We start from the raw sequence: 26115 nt of genomic DNA, 5'->3' as shown, positions 1-26115 counted from the left end.
GGCGCAGAGCATTGCGTCTGGTGCCCACCCAGGTGTGTTGCAACAGCAAATTAATATTCGCTGTTGAAACACTGATCCTTCTCCCAGCCCAATTGGGAAGTGGATCTGATACCCGTGTCCCTGAAAGGACAGGCGATCCTGTTGGATGCTTAGGAGGAGGGGAGGAGACTCACGGCGCAAGCGAGGAGGAGAATACATAGAAACCGACGGACGCCCGTGGCAGCCTGATGCTTGCCGCTGCCCGATGTGCCCGCCAATGCCCGATCACCGCCGATGTGTGCTTGCCGCCTAGATGCAGTAAGTGCTGGTGGACCGGCAGACAGCGGGGGGGGGGGGGGGGGAGGGTTGTGGCCCCCCAAACAAAAAACCACCAGCTGCCACTGATTGCTAGCCATACATGGTTTGAGTTTTGGCCGATTACTGCTGAATCTGATGAAATCTGAGCCATGCATTGTCTCAGCATCCATTGATGTATGAGGTGTGACAATTGAATTCCCAAAATGGATGTAAAAAAACACACCGCATTCTTCAAAATTGCAACATCAACCTTCTATCAAGATGCGAGGCACCATCTTTGCGGAAATCCTTCTTCCCAAATCCTCGGTTAGAATCCGCTGCACTTCCCTGTTCATTTCTATTCTTCTGCCATCATTTGCATACTCATTCTTGGATCTGAGCGGAAGAAGGGTCGCACTCTGACTACATTTACATTCATGCTTTTGCATTTTGGCTTCTGTTGTCATTGTGGACATTTTCCCACCCCTCCTTGAACTGCCTATGCCGTTCAAAAACACCTGTTTACTTCATGGAATGTTCACTATAAGTCTATTGTAACAGAGCTAAAGTTTCACTGTGACCCAAGACCTGCTTTGTGTGCCGCTCGGGCTCTATTGGAGGGGGTGGCAAGTCCTATGACGTCCACCGCTGGGAGTACTGGTGTCGGCAGGGAGCTTGTCCTGGCTCCTGCAATGGTTTAGAGTGAAGAGGAAGTCTCCCTGTGGAGGGGATGTCACATCCATGACATCCCCGAGGTGTGGGTGTGGCAACCTCAGCCTGGACTCCATTGTTCTATCCCTCCAACTGATTCCAATGATGGGGAACTATTCCTTCCACTGACATCAACAATGGGGCACTAGTCCTCCTACTGCCAAACATAGGGCATTATTTACTCCCAGTGGATGCCAGGACATTTTCTACTCCCACTGGCCCTGGCCTAAAGTCTGAAGGACAGTCAACTGGCCCTTTTGTTTAGACAGTTTGGAGAACCCTTCCATAAGGCATTTTGGTGGGAAGTCAGTTGCTTTGCCCTCCATAAGCAAAGCATAGGTTAGACATTAAAGCGGGAGTCCGCCGTTTTTTTTTTTTTGTTTTTTTTTTAAAGCCAGCAGCTACAAATACTGCAGCTACTTTTAAAATAAGGACACTTACCTGTCCAGCACGCCCGCGATGTCGGCACCCGAAGCCGATCTCTCGATTGTCTCTCGGGTGCTGCCGCCGCCATCTTGGCTATGGGAATCAGGAAGTGGAGCCTTGCGGCTTAATTTTCCGGTTCCCTACTGCGCATGCGCGAGTTGCGCTGCGCAATAAGGATGGTCCCCACTGTCTCTGGGATCTGTGTGTTTCCCAGCAGACAGCAGGGGGACCTGTGGAAAGGGGCGTAGATTCTGCGGATATCTATGCCGGAAGTGGGTGCAGATACCTGTACTGTACAGGTACCTGCATCCCCCCCTCCCCCCTGAAAGGTGCCAATTGTGGCGCTGGAGGGGGGAGGGTTCCAATGAGCGGAAGCTCCACTTTAGGGTGGAGCTCCGCTTTAAGGCCCCTTTCACATATGCTGTCCAAAAAAAAAAAAACGGACAGGTGGACCTGACCAGACGCTCCATTCACCTCTATGGAGCAAGAGGTGTCACCTGTGACCTGTCCGCTGACATCCGCCGCCATCCAAACCGGTCTACCAAATCCAGATAGATGGAAACCTTATTTTGCATCCGCCTGGTGGTTCAGATGAAAACGGACCAGTTTTTCATCTGACCTCCCATTGAGGAGAGCGGGGCTCTGACAAGGTCCACCTCTGCACAGTGAGCGGAGACGGACCTCTCATCCTCCTGCTCAGCGGGGATCAAAGGAGTGATCCCTACTGAACAAGTGGAGTCTGTCCAAATGGACAAGCCCTGTGTGAAAGGGGCTTTGGGCTTCATGCACACTAGAAAGCTAAAAAAAATGCTTAAAGGGATTGTAAAGATAAATTTTTTTTTTTTTTTTTTAAATAACAAACATGTTATACCTCCCCTGTGCAGCTCGTTTGGCACAGAGTGGCCCCAAACCTGCTCTTCTGGGGTCCCTCGGCGGATGTCTCGGCTTCCTCCCTCAGATGCTTCTCACGTTCATGCGAGTTCCCTCGCATGGTGAGAAGCATCTGCGGGCGCGCTCCTGTGATACAGCCGGCGGCTATAGCTGCTCACTGTATCACTCGGCCCCGCCCCCGGCGCACCGCATCAGTGGATGTGATTGACAGCAGCGCGAGCCAATGGCTGCGCTGCTTTCTATCCAGCCAATCAGCGGCCAGGCTGAACGGTGGAAAGGACATCGGGGGACGAGCGTGGGACTTTCGAGGGGTGAGGTAAGTAAAATGGGGGGGCTGGGGGCGCCGGCACTGTCTGTCAGATGTTTTTTCACCTTAATGCATAGAATACATTAAGGTGAAAAAACATTTACCTTTACAACCCCTTTAAACAAAAACAAAAAAAAAAAACGCTTGAATAAAAAAGTGAATATTTTTTTGACGGTGTTTAGCACAGTGTGTAAGCTACATTTAGTAGCATTAGCGTTGCGTAACGGAGCCGCCAATGTCCTTAACTGCTGGTGAATAGCTGGTTGTTAAGGAGTGGGCCAAAAGCCAGCTGCCTCATCTTTAGCAACAAATGACTCATCGGCTGTCAGCGGGGTTCCCCACTGACTGCTGAATGTAATAAAAACAATTGTCAGTAATAAAAAATTGTCACAAAAAGTCACATGATCAGAAAGCCCCCGTTCACAAGCAGTGATCAGGAACTTTTCGTTAGCCGCTGGTAACTGTACTATTTGCCCCAATTCCCACTGAGAGGCCGCATATTTGCATGCAGCTGGTGCCAAGGGGTTAAGGGGAACCCCACGTCAAAAAAAAAAAAGTGTGGGGTCACTGTCCTCCCCAAAATTTATACCGGGCCATTCAAGTCATTTATTCAGAGTTCTTGCAACAAATTAATTTACAAGTGCCATCAGGCATCGCAGCAGACATACTTGTAGTGTGAATGGGGTGCGGGCGTGCTGTTCAGCACACTTTGTAGTTCGTTCGTTCTTCCTCTGGCTTTGTAACTGAAAACCCATACAGGGATACGGGCATAAAGGTAGAGGAAGACTGTGCAGGAGCCTGACATTGCACCCATAATCTGCTGATCGCAGTTGCAATGCTCTGCAGACTCCAGTAAAAAGAAAATAAATGCAAATTTTATAAAAAAAAATTATTTTATTTTTTTGAGAGGTGAACATATCCTTTTACACCACTTGGTTTTCCCGGTATCACAACCATATATATAGCGCCAATAATTTATGAAAAGCTTCACACATACATATTGTACATTCACATTAGGGCTGAAACAACTAATCGATTATGAAATTGATTACTATTTTCATAATCGATTAATCGGGCAGTAACATAATGGTGTTTAAAAAAACGAAAATGACCCCTTTATAATACAAAAAGAACAAATAATCACAACTGTAAATATGTTGTACAGTAAAAAATGAACCCCTTACACTAGTGATGATCTGTTTTTTTTTTGTTTTTTTTTTGCTGTTGTACTATAAAGGGCTAATTTTTTTTTTTTTTAACCCCATTGTTACTAAACTTCTTGGATCTGGTTCACATCTATGTGTTTTTGGTGCTTTTTGCAGAAACGCACTACAGTTCATTTACTTGGTTTCCTATGGGACACTTTAGAGCTGCACGATTCTGACCAAAATGAGAATCACAATTTTTTTGCTTAGAATAAAAAGATCACGATTCTCGTGACGTAAAATCTTTCACATTATACAAAAAAAAAAAAAAAAGTGTTAACTCTACTGGTTAGTATTTTTTTTTTTTTTTTTTTTAATTCATTAAAGTATTTTTTTTTATTTATTTTTTTTATTGTATTTTTCTATTCTATTGACAAATTGTTACAATGTTTATACTTAAGTTCAACTGATAAAGAATGTTTTGATTCTTGGCAGACTGCCCAGTTTTTCTCTTCCTTCCTTTTGATGGCTGTGGCTTCAGAAGAGCAGAGAGAATTCTTTGCATAGAAAGAATTGTGAAACACTTTAGTCGAGATCGCGATAATGATTCTTGATGATTAATTGTGCAACTCTAGGACACGTTCACATCTATGCTTTTTTCAAAAAGTCTATGTACCAGATTCACCCTTTTTAATAGTATATACGGTATATCACTTCTAATAGTGTATACAGTATATCTCCTCTAATAGTGTATACAGTGTATCTCCTCTAATAGTGTATACAGTGTATCTCCTCTAATAGTGTATACAGCGTATCTCCTCTAGTAGTGTATACAGTGTATCTCCTCTAGTAGTGTATACAGTGTATCTCCTCTAGTAGTGTATACAGTGTATCTCCTCTAGTAGTGTATACAGTGTATCTCCTCTAGTAGTGTATACAGTGTATCTCCTCTAGTAGTGTATACAGTGTATCTCCTCTAGTAGTGTATACAGTGTATCTCCTCTAGTAGTGTATACAGTGTATCTCCTCTAGTAGTGTATACAGTGTATCTCCTCTAGTAGTGTATACAGTGTATCTCCTCTAGTAGTGTATACAGTGTATCTCCTCTAGTAGTGTATACAGTGTATCTCCTCTAGTAGTGTATACAGTGTATCTCCTCTAGTAGTGTATACAGTGTATCTCCTCTAGTAGTGTATACAGTGTATCTCCTCTAGTAGTGTATACAGTGTATCTCCTCTAGTAGTGTATACAGTGTATCTCCTCTAGTAGTGTATACAGTGTATCTCCTCTAGTAGTGTATACAGTGTATCTCCTCTAGTAGTGTATACAGTGTATCTCCTCTAGTAGTGTATACAGTGTATCTCCTCTAGTAGTGTATACAGTGTATCTCCTCTAGTAGTGTATACAGTGTATCTCTCCTCTTCTGAGTGGATCAGATCATTTTCTCTCTAACCATATAGTTATTTATAATCACCACTGCATAGAAATATTTAAGAATAAATTGCCTTTTTTTAAAACGTTACATATTAACTGAATTATACACCACCTTTTTTTTTTTTTTTTTAAGGTTATTAACCGATTAATCAAAACAATAATTGGCCCTAATTCACATCGGTCCTTGCCCTCAAGGAGCTTATCCTAGGTACCGGCATATATACACATGCTGGGGCCATGTCTTTGGAGTGTGGGAAACCCGGGTTCTCACAGGAGCCCCACACAAGCACATGCAAACTCCATGCAGGTAGTGTAATGGGTGGGATTCTATGGACGTTTTATGTCACATGCAGGAACAGCCTTCATATCCAGTGCTGCTCTGACAGGACTGAATGAACATCGCCTGCTGACTGTTCCACAATAGCTGGAAGGACGTTCTCTTGCCAAAGCCCGGCGTGCGGTTTTCAGGTATCCGCTTCCTTGATCAGTGTGTTTTTCAGAGCAAAGTTTACTATAAAAATAATAATACACAAAAACTTCAAAGCTAAAGGGCAGGAAAGTTTTATTACTGTGGTAAAGCAGGTTTAAACATTACAGTGAATCTGTCAGCTATTAGTAACTAAGGGCAATAGTCACTTCTGTGCCCAAAAGGTAAAGCGGAGTTCCACACATAAGTGGAACTTCCGCTCGTTGTGCCCCCCCCCACCCCCTCTGGTGCCACAGTTGCCATCTTTTGGGGGGAGGGAGGACAGGATACCTGTCTTTCACAGGTATCCTATTTCCACTTCCAGGAGCCTCAGCCGTGGGTATTTGTGGCATCGCTGGGGCTCCCCCTCCTTCCCCGGCCACCATGCCAGTAGGAGAGAGGAGCGGGACCTCGCGCATGCGCGTAGTAGGGTTCCCGGTGTGAAGCTATAATGCTACACTGCCGGGTTTCCTTACTCGCAATGGAGGCAGCAGCACCCGACAGCTGATGGAAACATCAGCTGTGGTGCCGACATCGCTGGCCCCCAGGACAGGTAAGTGTTCTATTTATCAAAAGTCAGCAGCTGCAGTATTTGTACAGTATGTGCAGCTGCTGGCTTTTAATGTTCGCAACGGTAGGCGGACCTCCACTTTAAGGTGGAACTACACGGCATCTGAGCAGCACAAGCCAAAAACGCTATTTAATTAATTTATAGTATTTAGAGCAAACTCCCCCATCCATCCATCCATCCATCCATGTCTCCATCCATCCATGTCTCCATGCTTTATTGTGCTGGGAAATTACTTTGAGAAACACCCCCCTCCTAGCATTTCTGTCCGTAGCCATCTTGAGTAAGGGCAGATGAGTGTTTACTACTTGAAATCCATCTGCCTTTAGCTCAGGCACGCAAGCAGGAGGGTGTGCATAGCTGGGAAAGCTCCCCTCCACCCCTCCCAAGGACTCCTGAGATGTATGACATTATTTGTTGAGGCCTGGAAACTATAAAGTAACTTAAATAAATAAAACAAGTAAATATGATATACTTTCCTATCTATTTACTAACGCTAGCAGCATAAAGATTACAAATAGTTCAAGTTGAGAGTGAAGCTCCTCTATTAAGCGGATATCTATTATCTGTATTAAATGAAACTTCTCCTCTGGGGTTTCACTTAGAAATGAATTTCACTTTTTATTTCTGGGGGTTTGCCTTGTCACCCCCCCTCCTGGTCTTTCCCTTGTCAAATTACAGTGTGTATGTAAACCCCTAACAAGAACTCTTTTTGATCCCGATTGGTCAGTCCAGTTTATCTATAATAAAAGCGTTGCGGTATATCTGTCTAATGCGGCAGAATGGCAAGGCTGGGCGAAGCGATGTTTTTTTACAGCGCTTCGCCCTGTGGCCACTAGGGGCGTGTGCGCGCCTGCTGTTCGCCCCCGGCCCGGCGGTAACGATCGCTTATTGTGATTTTTTTTTTTATATATATCACAAATATGTAGAATACATATTGACCTTTTTTTTTTGTTTATAGCGCAAAAAATAAAAACCGCATAGGTGATCAAATACCACCAAAAGAAAGCTCTGTGGGGAAGAAAGGATGTCAATTTTGTTTAAGTGCAATGTCACACGCCCGTGTAATTGTCAGTTAAAGCGACGAGTGCCGAATCGCAAGCAGTGTTCTGGCCCGGGGCTGAAGCGGTTAACCACTACCAACCAGGCATTCCTCTCCTACATGTAAAAACCATCATTTTTTTTGCTGGAAAATTACTCAGAACCCCCAAACATTATATATATTTTAACAGAGACCCTAGCTAATCTAATGACTGTTGCAATTTATGTCACGTGGTATTTGCACAGCAATTTTTCAAATGCAAATTAAAAAAAAATAAAAAATATTTTCATTAAATAAAAAAAAAATTAAAAAAAAAAACACAACATTTAATTTGTTTGTATAACACAAAATATGTTGGAGCACAGCAGCAGGAGGGGTGAGGGCGTCCCCTCCCACCGCTTGTAAAAGCAATCTAGCAGCTAAACGGCCACTTTGATGGCTTTTACTTTGCAGGGAATCGGCTGCACTCACCATTCAGATATCTCCACTCAAATCCAGCGTACTATATGACAGCCTCCTGGCGGGAAGTGGATAATAAGTGAAATCGAAAAAAAACAAAAACATCATATTTGGCTAACCGCTGGACTGCGCATGCGCGACACTGCCATATGCGTTCCACCCCTGAGTCCAGGTTCAAGGCCCACCATCCAAGTGGACATGGTTAGATTATAATAATGCTGAGCGAAGCGAGGCCGTGCCCGAAGCATGCGCACTCCAGCCGAATGTGACGTGACAAAGGCATTGATTGCAGCCATTGGATTAGCCTGGCAAGTAGGAGAGTGAAGCCATAGCAGGCTTCGTATTTATCTCACAACACAGAGACACTTGAATTCTGAACAGGGCTTGCCGTTTAAAATGCCGTTTGATTCCCCCAAACACCAGTGCCTGTTAATGGATGAGTGGAGTGTGGTAGGGAAGGGGTTAATGACCCAGCCTGTGCCCCATTATTCTTTCACAGAAGGGTGAATCGCTCTGACAGCGGCATTGATTTCCATCGGTAGGGAGGAGAAGCTGCTAGCTGAAGTCTTTTCCCTTTTTTTTTTTTTTTTTTTTTTTTTAAATCTTCATAGAGTTGGGCGTAGTGACATTCACATCAACACACTATCCACCCCTCACCTGATTCACCCTCCTTCACACTTACCTTTTTTTTTTGTTTAAAGCTGAAGTTTAATCTGCTTATGTTTTGCCTTCACTATTTCCTCCTTCGCTCCTCTTTAGACCCTTTTCACACTGGGGTGTTTTTCAGGTGCTTTGGCGTTAGAAAGAAGCGCTGGGGCGCTGCGCTGGCAGGGCGTCAAAAAAAAAAGTCCTACAAGCAGCTTCTTTACAGCGCTTTTGGATCGGTGAATACACCGCTCCTAAAGCACCCCTTCCCATTGAAATCAATAGGAAGCACCTGCAAAACGCTTTTGGCTGCGGCACTTTGTGGGCGCTTTTAACCCTTTATTTGGCCACTAGTGGGGGTTAAAAGCGCCCCGCTAGTGCTCTAAAAAACGCTGGTAAAGCGTCACTAGTTTAAGTGGCGCATTTTCGGCGTTTTTTGGGCACTGGCAATGTGAAAGGGCTCTTAAAGCACTCAGGCGACACACGATCGGACATTCTGCCAACCAAATCCGTCGGATTTTGTCCGTCGGATTGTGTCCGAAACTGTTGTATACACACGGTCGGACAAAGTTGTCGAAAAATCCGATCGTTCAGAACGTGATGACGTTATTTCGTTACGATGGGACTACGTTCAGGCTAGTAGCCAAAAGCTTTGATGTAGGAATTTGATCTGAGCATGCGTGGCACTTTGTCCGATCAAAATGCTCTACACATGATCGGAGTATGTCCTATCGGACCAGTTTGTTGGAAAATATTTCCAACAAGTTGGAAATTTTGGTCCGACGGATATTCCGACGGAAACAGTCCGATGCAGACCACACACAGTCGGATTATCCGACAGCACGGTCCGATAGCAAACATTCCGATGGATTCTCCGACCGTGTGTACAAGGGCTTAGAGCACTTGGGCTTTCATGTTGGGATTGCAGATGAAGCTTCTTTCAAGCGCTTTACATGCGCTTTTTTTAACGCTAAAGCGACTGAATAACACCCCGGTGTGAAAGAGGTCTTATTAAGATTATTAAAAGAAACTACCTTTCTGTTTTCATTACATACCTTATTTTTAGATCCTGTAATTATCACTGGGTCCCTGTGCTTCTCTGTGCAATGCCGGCAGGTCTTGGCTGATGGGAGGGGCCTGGCTGGGTGTGTTAACATGGCTTCCTGAAAACATCACAGCGCCCTGCCTCAGTACCTACAGGTAAGCCTATAATAAGGCATACCTTTTAGGTAAAAGGAATATCTCCTAAACCTTCAAGGTTTTAGGAGATGATGACCCTGCATGCATGCGCTCTGCAGGTCCGGCGTATCCTGCCGGAATGAGGAGCCCCCATGCACATGCACGCGAGTTACGTCATGGTGGCTCTGGCCACTGGGCGCCCGGAGCCAGCGATCCTAGAAGAAACGCAGAGGGAACGTGTCCGCTCCGTCAGCAGTGACTAGCGCCCATTCTAAGGTAATTATTTCGTAATGTGCTAGTATGCAATGCTTACTAGCACATTATGCTATTGTCTTGCAGGTTCCCCAGAGGGGGACTCGCTGGAGGAGGAGACCGAAAGTTGTTCCTAATCACTAGGAACAGACTATCTCTCTCTCCTCCCCTGACAAAGCCAGGATTTGTGTTTTTTACACGCACAGATCCCCGTTCTGGCTTTCGTGACCGCCGGCCATGCACATCCGTTCCCCTGCCGTGCAGCGTGCCTGCTAAGGGTCTTAAAGGAGCCGACGTACCTGTACGGCGGTTGGCGTAAGGCTGCCAAACTGCCGCAGTATATGTACGTGAGCAATAAATGGAGATTTCAACAAGTTGGCTTTTTTGACAGAACACTGTGTAAGGAGGAAAAAAGCTGTCGTTGCCTTGGAGGCAGCCATGTTGGTTAGTATCGGGCAGACTAACACTGTCCACTCATTATATGGTGTACACGCTGCCGCTGTTCTGTCAAAACGGCCAACACGTCCAAATCTCCAATTATTGGTGCTGCAGAGTCACCGGAGGTGACATGGTTAGAGATTTTGGCGAGCTGGAGTTTTCGGCACAACAATCTCAGCCCAAGCAGTGAACTGGCTCTTGGGAGGATTTATGCAAACAACACAATGCCTTGATGTGTGGGTTTGTGTGGAGGAGTGGGCGTTCCTAGGCAGACTGTATTTGCATGCAGGTAATGCCCATCTTCTGAGGCTCCATGATTGAATGAACTGAAATATTATTAATGAAACAGGCCGAACCAGGTTCAAGTCAGTATGGGGAGGAAAGGCCTAGATGATGCTGGACGTCCTCCAGCCATGAAATGGGATGGGCTCTTTTTGACTTGCTGCAGCTTCTGATGCACATTGTGAGAAGCTCACAGCATGCAGGGAGTTGTGGGGGAAGGAGTTTCAGTACAGGAGGTGAAGCCTGTATAAATGTGCAAGGCTGAAGGGGAGGCCGGGGTTCAGTTGTATGATAAAAGGTGCCATACACAATGGTAAGTTGAAGCACTTGCTGGCTTTTTATAACTTGTGGAATCTTCGAGGGGGGGGGGGGGGGGGGGGTTATCCTTATCGGCAGATGGTGGTTTTACACTCCTATACTGGACTTGTACTAATGTTATTTAAAGTGACCCCGTCAAAAACTAAACAGAGCCACCCTGTATAAGAAGATATTTCATGCTTTACTTTGCAGTAGGTTGACGGTCCAATATTCACTTTTAGGACTCGTTTACACTTGCTTCATAATGTGGCATTGGACAGGCTTTTTTTAAAGCTCTCTGAATGCCAATTAAAGCTCCTGTCACTAAATAAAATGGTAAGCTTACAGTCCTGTTCACACGTGTTTGCTTTGCTTCAAAAATGATACCCCCATGTCGCTTGTTTTGTGCTTCAAAGCATCTCTAAGGCCTCCATAGAAGTCTATGACAACGCTCGCTAACAGCACCTGGAGCTTTCAAGGGTTTTTTTTTGGGGTGTTGGCGTTGCTTCGTTTTAGAAATATTGCAGGTATGAGATATCCCAGGATGCACTGGGAAAGCAAGCGAACCAGGAAGGACCTCATCAGCAGTCACTTACAGTTCATGTGTATATGTTCTGGAAGCGCCTGGTGCAGACGTCCATATCTGGTGTGCAGCAGCAGGAAGGTGAGTGGGATCTGAAGAGGAGCAACTAGCAGACGGCACACATGGCGTTTAACATTGGAACACTATAGCGGGAGGGAAATGCAGAAAAGAGACTGATTGGCGGAGGATCAGCAGAGCTGGGGGACCAGAGCAGGAGAATCTAGCAGTTCTCACACATGGTGAGCAGTGTTGGAGCAATATAGCGGGCGATGAGCAGGAGCCAGAAAGAGGAGGACCTGCAAGCCAGAGGATCACTGGGGTTGGGGGTTACTACTAAGTGGGGGATTGGTAGAGCTGGGGGTTACTACTGAGCGGGGATCGGCAGAGCTGGTGGGGGTTACTACTGAGTGGGGAATCAGTAGAGCTGGAGGTTACTACTGAGTGGGGAATCGGCAGAGCTTGGGGTTACTACTGAGCAGGGGATCGGCAGAGCTGAGGGTCACTACTGAGCGAGGGATCTGCAGAGCTGGTGGTCACTTCTAAGTGGGGGATTGGTAGAGCTAGGGGTTACCACTGAGCGGGGGGATCGGCAGAGCTGGGGGATCGGCAGAGCTGGGGGTTTACTCTTGAGCGGGGGGATCGGCAGAGCTGGGGGTTACTCTTGAGCGGGGGGGATCGGCAGAGCTGGGGTTTACTCTTGAGCGGGGGGATCGGCAGAGCTGGGGGTTACTCTTGAGCGGGGGGTTCGACAGAGCTGGGGGTTACTACTGAGCGGGGGGGATCGGCAGAGCTGGGGGTTACTACTGAGCGGGGGGGATCGGCAGAGCTGGGGGTTACTACTGAGCGGGGGGGATCGGCAGAGCTGGGGGTTACTACTGAGCGGGGGGGATCGGCAGAGCTGGGGGTTACTACTGAGCGGGGGGATCGGCAGAGCTGGGGGTTACTACTGGGCAGGGGATTGGCAGAGCTGGGGAGTTACTACTGAGCGGGGGGGATCGGCAGAGCTGGGGAGTTACTACTGAGCGGGGGGATCGGCAGAGCTGGGGTTTACTACTGGGCAGGGGATCGGCAGAGCTGGGGGAGTTACTACTGAGCGGGGGGATCGGCAGAGCTGGGAGTTACTACTGAGCGGGGGGGATCGGCAGAGCTGGGGTTTACTACTGGGCAGGGGATCGGCAGAGCTGGGGGAGTTACTACTGAGCGGGGGGGATCGGCAGAGCTGGGGTTTACTACTGGGCAGGGGATCGGCAGAGCTGGGGGAGTTACTACTGAGCGGGGGGGATCGGCAGAGCTGGGGTTTACTACTGGTCAGGGGATCGGCAGAGCTGGGGAGTTACTACTGAGCGGGGGGGATCGGCAGAGCTGGACGTTACTACTGAGCGGGGGGGATCGGCAGAGCTGGACGTTACTACTGAGCGGGGGGGATCGGCAGAGCTGGGCGTTACTACTGAGCGGGGGGATCGGCAGAGCTGGGCGTTACTACTGAGCGGGGGGATCGGCAGAGCTGGGCGTTACTACTGAGCGGGGGGATCGGCAGAGCTGGGCGTTACTACTGAGCGGGGGATCGGCAGAGCTGGGCGTTACTACTGAGCGGGGGGATCGGCAGAGCTGGACGTTACTACTGAGCGGGGGGGATCGGCAGAGCTGGGCGTTACTACTGAGCGGGGGATCGGCAGAGCTGGGCGTTACTACTGAGCGGGGGGGATCGGCAGAGCTGGACGTTACTACTGAGCGGGGGGGATCGGCAGAGCTGGGCGTTACTACTGAGCGGGGGGGATCGGCAGAGCTGGGCGTTACTACTGAGCGGGGGGGATCGGCAGAGCTGGGCGTTACTACTGAGCGGGGGGGATCGGCAGAGCTGGACGTTACTACTGAGCGGGGGGGATCGGCAGAGCTGGGCGTTACTACTGAGCGGGGGGATCGGCAGAGCTGGGCGTTACTACTGAGCGGGGGGATCGGCAGAAAGAAAATTCCAATAAGCTGGGGGATCTGTTGAACAGGGGTACTAATGATCCGGGGATCTGCTGAGTGGGGGCACCACTGAGCCAGTGTTCTACTGAGGCCCTTTAAAACAAATAGAGAATTAACACACACAGGCCAAGCTTCAACAAATCATCAGACACATTAGGCGCTTTAATGTGTGTTAAAGTCACAGCAAGTGTGAACGAGCCCTTAAAGAGCTACAAGTGGCACTGAGTATGCCATACATCTGGGTATTGCACATAGCGTATCCCCCCGCTGAGCACCGTGGCTCCTCCCACCAGCTGCCACGTCACCTCTGTTTCTTGTTAGTGTAGCTTTTCAAACATTGTAGTCTCCGCCCACTGTAAAGCTGAGTCTCCTCATTTGTGTTACTTTGTTTTTTTTTTAGTTTTTCTTTTCTTTCTCTTTTTTTTTTTTTTTGTAGCAACAGGGTCACTTTACACTGGGGGGGAGGGGGGAGGGGGGGGCAGAGATTCAGTCTGTCAGTGTACACCCAGAACTGGGAATCAGTTTTGCATGGTGCTGTCCTTTTTTAAATATTTTAAGTTTTTGTATTTATTTAAGAACTAACCACCTCCAAAGAGTGTGAAGCTCTGAGATTTATGTGCCTTCCTCCAATAAGCATTTGATTAAAAAAAAAAAAAAAAAATGTAATGCCCATAGTCCCAGTAATAAAGCCTGGCTGTCCCCTCTGCAGGAAATCAAAGTCTACTATACATTATTGGTCTGTTTAATAATGCAGTGCAAAGCAGTAGAGGCTGTGCTGTAAACCACAGATTAGCTCCTAAAAGCTGCCCTGTGATTGGTCACCCCCCCCCCCCCCCCCCCTGGTTGCTGCATGCAGTACGTCATTGAATAGATCCCATTGGCTGGTCAGCATCCTTAGTGAACATGCTCCATTGAACAGGCTGTACATGCTGCACTGCAGACGGTGTTTGCTGCTGTCTGTAGCAGCAGGAGACCGGTGATCGGCTGCTTTAGTCTGCAAGGAACAATCACAGAGAAAATGGATCATCTCCGAAAGGTTCTCTCTCTCTCTCTCTCTCTCTCTCTCTCTCTCTCTCTCTCTCTCTCCTATAACTCCGTCACTACCATAAGGCCAAGATCATCGCAGTGTTATCCTCTTGTCTGCAGGCCTAATGTGCTTACCTCTGTATATGTACTATATGATGCCCTTTAAATTGCTGTTTGGGTTTTTAGCACTGTATATTTGTCAGTATTCAGAATAATGCATGTGGAATCATATCGCTGCAGCCAATGTAGCGGTAGACTGAGATTTACATACCCGTCCACGCAAAGCTGCTATCTTTCTATACGAGTGTATTTTTATTGCTTCTGTTATGTCTTCGGGCCTTCTAGTGGTGAGATCTTTCCATTAGAGTCTCACTCATGCCATTTTGCATTCTTGATGTAATATCCTTCAGCAGCAAGAGTGAGACTTCCTCCGAATGGATGCATTTCATGTATAGGACTGGGAACGCAGCAGATCTCCTCAACACAGGAGCCCCTAGAAGATGAAAGCCTTGAAGTTTAACATTAGACAAGAGCCTTATGCATGACATACTCAGGACAGGACATACTAAGGCAGGACGTCTCTCTAAGGCACAACATACATGGTGCAAATTTCATTCCTGCAACCACGGGTTGCAAGAAAGACATTTTTCACAATTTTCCAATCAACACACACAGTGCTGACAGGGCAATCCCTCCTGCCAGGCCATTGTCTTCTCCCGGTGGGAGAAGCCACCAACCCTTCCGTGATTATCGCTAGCAGCTATAGCAGCCACCTGCGATAATCACAAGCGAATTTAGCAGGTTGGTTGTACCCAAGTTGATCGATCATTGTGGTACAGTGAGCCTTTGCATTCCTGCTGTACCATCCCACATTGTCACCCACCCTTCCGTGATTATCGCTAGCAGCTATAGCAGCCACCTGCGATAATCACAAGCGAATTTAGCAGGTTGGTTGTACCCAAGTCGATGGATCATTGTGGTACAGTGAGCCTTTACATTCCTGCTGTACCATGCCAAGTTTTGAATCGTGTATGGCTGGCCTAAGGCTGCCTGTAAACCCCAGCGTCACGTTTTTGAGTGTTGTTTTTGGGGGTGTGTGTGTGCGTTTTTAAAAACTTTTTTGACCTTTTAGCTTTTTTTTTTTTTTATTTTTTTATTTTTTTTAGCCATTAGGGGAAGATATAATATAATATGTTTCATCTTTTTGTTGCTGTTTTTCAGCTTTTTCATTTGCTCTTATTTATTAATTGTTATATATATATATATATATATATATATATATATATATATATATATATATATATTATACTTTTTTGTAAGGGGTTGAGGTTAGGGTTATTATTATGATTTATTTATTTGTATTTAACTATTGCATTTGAGCAGAAAAAACTCTCCAAAACCAAATCAAGCCTTTCAATGCATTTCTATTAATTTTCTATTTCCATGCATTTATTCATTTTTTATTTATTTTTTTTTGGTTAGGGGTAGGGATGGGCTCGGGTGTGTTCAGACCGTACCCTCCAGGAAGCAGTCACTGCACACCGCCAATCATAAACAGTGAGGCATTTCCTGGCCCCAACAGCTGCACATGCTCACACTGCCTATGATTGGCGGTTTGCAGTGACGGCTTCCTGGCGGGTAGGATCCAAACATACCTGAGCCCATCATTAGTTAGGGGTTAGTATTAGGATTCGGGATTGAGCTTAGAGTTATTTTACTTATTTTTGTTATTTTTTTATTTTTAAGGTATGATGATTATTATTTAATATTATGATGATTTATTTTTATTTAATTATTGCGTTTGAGCAGAAAAATACTCAAAAATACCAAGTGTTTCCATGCATTTCTAATGGAATAGATAAACGCTTCAAAAATGCACCAGTATGCACGATTCGAGCTGCAAAGAAAGCTCCAGAATTCTCTTGAGTTTTAGGTGACTAGAGTGTAGTAGAGATGTCAACCATCTTCATAGAGAATAATTGATTTTTTTTCCTCCTCCAGCGTTTTAAATCTTCAAGCTTCAACCTACAAAACACTTAGGTGTGAATGGGGCCTTAAAATCCTGAAAAGGTAACAAAGTTTTAATTACTTTGCTGCAGAAACTACTTTTCAGGAATCCTGTGCCAGCTGGCCACGCGACCGTATTGCCTAGGCAGTTGGCCACGCGACCGTATTGCCTAGGCAGTTGGCCACGCGACCGTATTGCCTAGGCAGTTGGCCACGCGACCGTATTGCCTAGGCAGTTGGCCACGCGACCGTATTGCCTAGGCAGTTGGCCACGCGACCGTATTGCCTAGGCAGTTGGCCACGCGACCGTATTGCCTAGGCAGTTGGCCACGCGACCGTATTGCCTAGGCAGTTGGCCACGCGACCGTATTGCCTAGGCAGTTGGCCACGCGACCGTATGCCTAGGCAGTTGGCCACGCGACCGTATTGCCTAGGCAGTTGGCCACGCGACCGTATTGCCTAGGCAGTTGGCCACGCGACCGTATTGCCTAGGCAGTTGGCCACGCGACCGTATTGCCTAGGCAGTTGGCCACGCGACCGTATTGCCTAGGCAGTTGGCCACGCGACCGTATTGCCTAGGCAGTTGGCCACGCGACCGTATTGCCTAGGCAGTTGGCCACGCGACCGAATTGCCTAGGCAGTTGGCCACGCGACTGTCTAATTCTGTCCTATAGCAGAAAGGATGTGATCTGGCAATGTGACCGTGGAATCATGGTGGAGTTCAGTGGTTATGCCCCCTTTGTTACCTTGTAAAGGGGTTAAAGTTAGGGTGTGCTTTAACACCCACACACTGCATGTATGCGTCGATGAGTGGTCGATGTTTGTGCTGTGAGCGCGCTCAGTGTGCACTTTTAACACACAGACCGAGGTGTGGAAGACATATCTTGGTCCATACTAATGATCGGTAGCTGGCGGGACCAGCTCTTGATCCTGTGACTGCCAATCACTAGTCATGCGATGACCCGATCTTTCCCACTCCTTGGTGTTAAGAACTTTTTAAAGAGACGCCGGTGAGGGGCTAGAGGAGTAGCGTGGTAAGTTTTTGAAACGTGGTCGTGGGAAGCTGCATTTGGTTGCATGGGGAAAAAAAAAGTAGTGTGTACCAGGCTTAAATGAGACCCAATAGTCTTAGCAGTTCATGGAGCCCGAGAACTTAATTGAGTATATTTTGCTCGCGGAGTTTCCCTGAACCCTGACGGAAGCTTGAGTGTTTTAACTTCTTGACGTCCGCTATAGCCGAATGACGTCCACAGCGCGGACCTGAATTTCTGGGAGGCCGTCATACGACGGCCTCCCCTGTGCAGCGTTCCCTGTGATCACCTAGTCACAGACTCGATCTGAGTAAGAGGCCGGTCCTGGCCACATACCGTGTGATCAGCTGTCAGCCAATGACAGCTGATCACATGATCAAAACAAAAGCTCAGTGGTTGTTTTATTTTTTTTTCTCCTCGCGCTGTCCGTGGGAGGAGAAAAAAAAAAGCCAATCACCGGCTCATCTGAAAGGGACATCGGTCCCGAAGAGGAACAGGCAATTATGCTTCATCTATGCCACCTGACAGTGCCCACTATGCCACCTATCAATGCCCACCAGTGGTGCCAATCAGTGCCACCTAGCAGTGCTGCCTATCAGTGTAACCGATCAGTGCCCATCACTGCCACCTATCGGTGCCTATCAGTGCCGCCTCATCAGCGTAGATCAATGACGGACAAAAATTCGCCGTTTTAAAATTTTATAACAAAAAAAAAAAAAAATTGGTATTTTTACTTTTTTTTTTTTTTTATATAACAAAAAATATAAACCGCAGAGGTGATCAAATACCACCAAAAGAAAGCTCCATTTGTGGGGAAAAAAAATAACAATTTCTTTTGGGTACAGTGTTGTATGCCCGCGCAATTGTCATTCAAAATGCAACAGCGAAGAAAGCTGAAATTGATCTGGATAGGAGGGGGGGGGGGGGGTTAAGTGCCCAGTAAGCAAAGCTTTACACTAGGGCTGCAACTAACGATTATTTTCATAATCGATTAGTTGGCCGATTATTGTTTCGATTAATCGGTTAATAACCATTAAAAAAAAAACTGGGTCAAAGGAATTTTCAGACAAATGTATGTGATTTTCATTCAGAAATTATTTAATTTTAAAAACAACTGAAAATTTCAAACAAAATTCTTTCATTCAGCCGAATGTACAAAGATTTTTTTGTCTTTCTATTCTCATCTGAAAATTGATCGGTGTGGCCAGCATAAGGCTCGGTACACACCTATGCAGTTTGCTTTTGATCTGTTTCTGCAGTGCTTTTTGCTGTGCGTTTTGGATTTCTGCGCACGTGATTTTACTGCAATTTGCGTTTTTTGCATTTTTTTTTTGGGGCAGATTAAAAAAACACAAATTGCTTCAAAAACGCATTACATGCTTTTCTGCAGCTTCTCCGTTGAAGTATATTGAACCAAAGAAGCACCGTTTTGCGTTTTTAAAAGTCCCTGACCCTTTCCAAATACGCATCGGCTGAAAAAAAAAAGGCACAGATATGAACGTGTCCAATAGGAAACCATGTAAATGAACTGTAGAGTATTTCTGCAAAAAGCACCAAAAAACATATAGATGTGAACCAGGTCTAAGGCCTCTTTCACACCAACGTGCCGTTCAGGCCCGCCTGTCAGTTTTTCAGGCGGACCTGAACGGATGCTCCATAGAGCTCTATGGAGCGTCGGATGTCAGCGGTGACATGTCCGCTGACATCCGACCCGCTCCGATCCGAAAAAGTGTGACGGAGGAAAAAGCTATTTTTCCATCCGTCTGCGGATCGGATCGGATGACGACGGGCACTGCGGTCCGTCGTCATCCGATCTCCCATAGGGGAGAGCGACGCTGTGACAGGTCCGTCCCTGCACAGTGTGCGGAGACAGACCTGTCATCTCCCTGCTCAGCGGGGATCGGCGGAGTGATCCCCGCTGAGCAAACGGACATCCACGGGGCGGATCAGAACTGATCCGCCCCGTGTGAAAGGACCCTAAGACATTTAGTAACATAATGGGGTTAAAAAGACTAAAATGGGCCCCTTATAGTAATATTTACAGTAGCCATTATTTGCTCTTTTTGTACTATAAAGAGCTCATTTTTTATTTTTTTAACCCCATTATGTTACTGGCCGATTAATCGATTATGAAAATGGTAATCGATTCATTTCATAATCGATTAGTTGTCGATTAATCGATTAGTTGTTTCAACCCTACTTTACACCCCATAATATATTCAGCCAATGAAAAGTATGTTCTCCAATTTTACTTTTCTATTACGATCTATGACTAGCACATTACAACACGTTCCCTCCACCACCTCCTCTGGTCCTTTGACATCTCCGTTCACTTGGTGACCTGGAGGCCTCATGTATTTGCAGCAGACCATCAGTTGTACTACACTGAGCAGCAGATGGCTGGGAGGAGGGGCGAGTCATTAGGAAGACTAGAAGACTAGGCCTGAGGGGATTTACAACCCTCACTGAGGACATTATGGGTGAGCGTTTGCTGCTTTCCTCAATTTCTTATCTCTTCACCAATATGTAGAAATGTACGCCTGCCCCCCCCCCCCCCCCCCCCCCAAATCATTTCCTCTTTATATTTCTTGGAATCCCCTTAGAGAGATTTTCCATTTTTTTGTCACCAACCCTCTTCCCACAAACATCACAAAAGTATTGCTTCTTGTATCTATCTGTACTCTCTGATGACTTTGACTTGTTTATTTTGCATGACAGGGAATCCTCAGGGAAGGGGGGGGGGGCGGGCGGACATGACACCACCATTTGGCTCTGTAATAGTCTTGACGGTTTGAAGAATCCAAAATGTATCTGGTTACTGAAGTCCCCAACCGTACAGAAGATAGCCGCATGTGATTCAATTTTTCAACAACCTTGCAAAGTAAGGATGAGCTCAGGCGTGTTCGCATGGACCACGTGCAGAGCCCGCTAGGAAGTTGGTGCTGCGCTAATCACAGGCAGTGAGACGTTGTCCGATCTCTGCAGCCGCGCATTGGCACAATGTCTCACTGCCTGTGATTAGCGCAGCGCCGACTTCCTGGCGGGCTCTGCACGTGTTCCATGCGAACACGACTGAGCTCATCCTTATTGCAAAGCTGTGATATCATCAGATTGGATGCAGTTGATCTTTAAATGACACCTAACCCAGAGGCCGTCAATGCTTAGATGCCCAGACCAAATTTAGTGGTGGTCTTCAGTCAAAGTGAAGCTCCAGTCAATTTTGTGTTTTTATTAAACGATTATTATTTTTTTTGTGGAGCTGCTGACTTTTAATAAACACGCACTGACCTGTCCCAGAATCCAGCGTTGTAGCCGGCCGAACCCTCGGTTCTCGACCTCTGCTTGCGCCAACATTACAACGGTGCGCATGCACGAGTCGTGCTGTGCTTTCTAGATTGTCGAGCAATCTTCTGGCACCTGTGACGTGTCCCTGAAGATTGCAGAGAGGGAGGTTAAGAGGAGAACGTCCACTAGGATCACCTAGGCCAGTGGTTCTCAACCCTGTTCTTAAGTACCCCCAACAGGCCATGTTTGCAGGTTTTCCTTTATCTTGCACAGGTGCTCTAAATTGGAGTCAATGGCTTTGCATTTTGGACAGCTATTTTATCTAAGAGAAATTCCCAAAACATGGCCTGTTGGGGGTACTTGAGGACAGAGTTAAGGACCACTGACCAAGGTGGTCCTAACGGAAGTGGGAGCAGGTGCCTGTCAAAACTAGGTACCATTTCCACCCTATCCCCTGTGGCATATGAGGGGGAGAGGAGTGCTTAAAGCGGAACTTCCCCTTTTCGGTGGATCTCCTCTTTAATATGTTACTAAACCCTTAACTGTAAAATCAGTGTGTATATGCAGTAAAGCATGCTTGTTATATACTCCCTGTGGAACCTAAGGGTTAATCCTTTGCATTGTGTAAAAGGCTGTTTGGTCCTGTCTTCTCTGATCCTCCCCTACTTCCGCTGTCCCCAATTCATCTGATAGAACAGAATTTGGGGGCACTCTGCGCATGCTCAGTTTGGTATTGGTTTCGTATTTGGTATATGTATTGCTAGAGAGTTTTTTCCTTTTTCTTGGGTGCATGTGATCAGCACAGGGCCAATCAGCACTGTCCAGACAGAGGGTCAGAGATCCTGCAGCCTCATAGGACAGTCAGAGGAGAATGGAATCTCCTCCTACAGGCGTTAAGCAGACACTGATAGAAGTCACAAGACTTCTATATATTGCTGATGAGAGAAGATATTTAGCCGTTTATATAGTTAACATAGTAGGTGAGGTTGAAAAAAGACTAAAGCCCCATACACACTATCAGATTTTCTGCTGATTTTTGTCTTCAGATTTAGCAAAACCATGTAGTGCCAGGCCCTGCCTGATTGCATACAAATTGAAACTCCTAAGGTTTGACCTCATATTATATAGTTTTGGTAAATCTGAAGGAAAAAATCTGCAGAAAATCTGATGGTGTGTATGGGGCTTTTTTTTTTTTTTTTTTTTAAACTATCAATGCTCCCCGCTGAGACCACCGCCTGTGGAAGGGAATTCCACATCCTTGCCGCTCTTACATTAAAGAACCCTCTACGTAGTTTAGGGTTAAACCTCTTTTCTTCTAATTTTAGTGTTTTAAGTTTTATCCCTATTGTGGGGTCACCAGTACGGTATTTGTAAATTGAAATCAGATCCCCTCTCAAGCGTCTCTTCACCAGAGAGAATAAGTTCAGTGCTCCCAACCTTTCCTTATAACTAATATCCTCCAGACCCTTTATTAGTTTTGTTGCCCTTCTTTGTACTCGCTCCATTTCCAGTACATCCTTCCTGAGGACTGGTGCCCAGAACTGGACATTATACTCCAGGTGCGGCCGGACCAGAGTCTTGTATCGTTTTTATCTCTGGAGTTAATCCCCTTTTTGATGCCAATATTCTGTTTGCTTTGTTAGCAGCAGCTTGGCATTGCATGCCATTGCTGAGTCTATCATCTACTAGGACCCCCAGGTCCTTTTCCATCCTAGATTAAATTTATTTCCCTATGGGATGCACAGGCTTATGCCCTTATTTAATATGCTATTAACCACTTGCTTACTGGGCACTTAAACCCCCCTCAGTCCCAGACCAATTTTCAGCTTTCAGCGCTGATGCACTTTGAGTGACAATTACGCGGTCATACAACACTGTACCCAAATGAATTTTTTATCATTTTTTTCCCACAAATAGAGCTTTCTTTTGGTGGTATTTAGTTACAGCTCGGAGTTTTATTTTTTGCTAAACAAACAAAAAAAGATGCAAAAAAAAAAAAAAAAAAAATCATGTTTTAATAGTTTGTTATAAAATTTTGCAAACGGGTCATTTTTCTCCTTCATTGAAGTGCGCTGATTAGGCGGCACTGATAGGCTGCATTGGTGGGCACTGATGGGCTGCATTGGTGGGCACTGATGGGCTGCATTGGTGGGCACTGATAGGCTGCACTGGTGGGCACTGATAGGCATAGTTAAGGCGGCACTAATAGGCACAGATAAGGCGGCACCGATGGGCACAGATAAGATGGGCACAGATAAGATGGCACGGATGGGTGGCACGGATAAGTGGCACGGATGGGTGGCACGGATGGGCACTGATAGGTACCACAGATAGATGGGACTGATGGGCACTGATAGGTGGCACTGATAGGTGGCTCTGATAGGTGGCACTGCTGGGCACTGATGGGCGGCACTGCTGGGCACTGATGGGCGGCACTGCTGGGCACTGATGGGCGGCACTGGGGTGCAGCACCTTTGAGGCAGATTTTGGGTGGCACTGTGGGTGGCACTGCTGGGTGGCACTGTGGGTGGCACTGTGGGCACTGCTGGGTGGCACTGTGGGCACTGCTGGGTGGCACTGTGGGCACTATGGGCACTGCTGGGTGGCACTGACAGGGGGGCACTTACTTTATTTCAGGATGGCACTGCGGGTGGCAGGTGGGCACTGGCAGGGGGCAGGTGTCCGTTTAAATTGCTGGCCGTGATCGGGACTGATGTCCCGAACACGGCCGCCGGCGATCGGCTTTTTTTTTTTCTCCTCGCGCTGTCAGCGCGAGGAGGAATACTAGCCGATTACCGGCTCCGTTTTATCACATGATCAGCTGTCATTGGCTGACAGCTGATCACGTGATAAGGGGTCGGGATCGACCCCTTACACGGATCGGTGATCAGGCGAGTCTCACGGACTCGCCGATCACAGAGCGCGCCGCGCGCGCCCCTCAGGGGGCGCGCAGGCCGCTCGTAACCGGGACTACGTCAATAGACGTAGTCCCGAAAATGTGGGTCCGCGCTATTGCCGTCATTTTGCAATAGCGCGGATCCCAAGTGGTTAAAGAAAACCCATATCTTCTCCATGTTCTTTGTTCCTAAGATTCTATCCCAATTTATATCTTCTAGCAAGGTTCGTAGTTTAGGAAAATTGACTCTCTTGAATTTCAGTGTCTTTGTATTCCCCTTGTGTTTCCTATTTGTGTGATTTTATACTGAAGCTAATTGAGGTAACAGTTAATCGCTGTTACCTAAAGTGCCCCTTATTTCCACATCCGTGATCAGGTCGGTATTTTTGGTAATCAGTAGGTCTAGTAGCACTTTGTTTCTAGTTGGTGCGTCTACCATCTGACCCATAAAATTTGTCCTGCAAGACATTTGGGAAATGGCGAGCCTTAGATGAATGCACGGTTTCTTCCGCCCAATCTATGTCTGGATAATTAATAATCCCCCATTATAACACTTCCCATCCTTGCTGCTAATCCAAATTGTGATAGGGGGTCCGTCCCCCGGAGGTCCGTCTCCCCTTCCTCACTCAGGTTAGGGGCCTATAGCATACTCTAAGTGTTATTTTTCCCTTAGTTTATCCCTTTAGAGCTCTACCCATAAGGATTCCACCTCCTCCCTTTATATTTACTGAAATAATTGCGTTTTCCATTTTCTGTGTACTGTGGGAGACCAGATATAGTAAATGCAGGGTCCTGGGTTTAGTAACACTTTAACTTGACTATAACACTGATTATTTGGTCAGTTTGATTGTAGGGTCTAAGAACATGGAACACGCACAGTTGCACATTCCTAGTTCTCTACAGGAATTAACATTCTAACGGCATGAGGTGTTATCCAGGAAGACTTGTGGAGGAGTATTGTAATAACAATTATAGGGTGGGAAGGAGTTTTTCTTGTGGTCAATTTGAAAATTGCATACAGATTATTATTGGTCCCATAGTGGTTGTAATTGCAAATTTTTTTATTTTTTTTTGCAAATAACAAACATGTTCTACTTGCCTGCTCTGTGTAATGTTTTTTCACAGAGCAGCCCCAATCCTCCTCTTCTCAGTTTCCCTGCAGGCACACCTGGCTCCTCCTCTCTGCCAAGTGCCCCCATAGCAATCGGCTTCCTCATGCAGGTTCTCTCCCGAGCCACCTCTGTGTGTATGATGTGTTTAGGTTTCATCTTTTTTTTTTTTTTTTTTCTATTCCAAGGTTTGCTGAATGTTACTAATGAATCTGTCTTTTTTTTATTGTAGTGAGCAAGGATGGCGGCGGACCAGAGGCAACGCTCCCTCTCCACCTCCGGGGAATCGCTGTATCGCGTTCTAGGACTGGACAAAAATTGCACATCCGATGACATAAAAAGATGTTACAGGTGAGTTGGTGCAAAATGTACTCTTACATCTTAAAGTGGAAGTAAACTCTTTTTTTTTGCATGCACTTGAAAATATTTTGCCATGAATATCTCCTAAACCTGCACTGTTTAGGAGGTATTCATACTGCATGCAGCCGGTGATGTCACAGCATACCTGCGCCCTCCCTTCAGAGCCCGTGCCACAGTCCATGGCTCTATGACTTTGCGCATTGACATGCATTGCTCTAGGCAGGCCAATCAAAATGAATGGGCTGTCAAGCAGCTCGGTGGTCCAAAAATTGGACCTACACCATACTTCAACACACAGTGCATTCAGCACATCGCTGTCGGCAAGGTACATTGGGGGTCCTTTCAGAATGAATGGCACTGCAGCCTCTCATGGCAAGTAGCATGTGGTGCTGGCCAATGTGAAAATGCGTAATCTCCCTCAGTGTGATAGGGTGAACGCGGCCTAAAGCTTACTATGCATGTTACAGTATGACTTTACGATCTGTTTACTATCTTCTTTAGGGTTGTTGTCACCAGGCTTTTGTTCACATGACACACACTATGAGAACGCAAAAACCAGCTTGAAGTGGCAATTGCAGATCAGGAGGAGGCCAGCTGCAGTTTAAATGCACATGTCAATGAATTCTAAATGCTCTTAGTGTCGACGCAGGCTCTTTGATTTTTAAAACTAAGAAACATGAGGACTTGGCTAAAACATTTCCATTTTTATCCATTCAGACAGGCCACTGCTCTACTTAAGTCGGCCATAGGCTGTTTGAATCTCTGCCGGTTCAACGGGGAACAACTGAGATTCAAATCATGTATGGGCAGGCTGAATGTACTCAAGTCGATCGATCAACTTGGGTACGACCAGCCTGGCGGATTTTACATGCGATTATTGCAAGCGGCAGGAGAGATTCCCCTGTCAACGGTTTGTCTGTGGTTTTAGGAAAGAAATTCGCTCTGTTTATGGCCAGCCTTAGTTATTGGTAGATTTAAAGGAGATTGCTTATTCAGATTGTAGCCTGTGTGTCAGGCTTTAGACATGAG

The 26115-nt window shown here is 46.4% G+C and overlaps 1 protein-coding gene across 2 annotated transcripts in view; it reads left to right on the top strand.

Moving 5' to 3' along the window:
• The window catches only part of DNAJC5 (DnaJ heat shock protein family (Hsp40) member C5), an 87530-nt gene that overhangs the window by 35461 nt on the left and 25954 nt on the right, over nucleotides 1-26115 (top strand). Inside the window, exons 1-2 of one of the 2 annotated variants that reach the window (XM_077460402.1) lie at nucleotides 14267-14408; nucleotides 24959-25077. In XM_077460402.1, coding sequence (XP_077316528.1) covers nucleotides 24968-25077 — 110 coding nt within the window. In that variant the 5' untranslated portion in view covers nucleotides 14267-14408; nucleotides 24959-24967. Of the gene's footprint in view, nucleotides 1-14266; nucleotides 14409-24958; nucleotides 25078-26115 lie in introns of those variants that run through there. The other variant, XM_077460400.1, reaches the window with a different exon arrangement.

Source organism: Lithobates pipiens, unplaced genomic scaffold (assembly GCF_037356315.1).
Source record: "Lithobates pipiens isolate NorthernLeopardFrog02 unplaced genomic scaffold, aLitPip1_a1.2 Scaffold_28, whole genome shotgun sequence".
NCBI classification, from domain to species: Eukaryota; Metazoa; Chordata; class Amphibia; order Anura; family Ranidae; genus Lithobates; species Lithobates pipiens.
The sequence above is the reverse complement of the archived record's forward strand: the minus strand, read 5'-3'. Positions and strand labels throughout refer to the sequence as shown.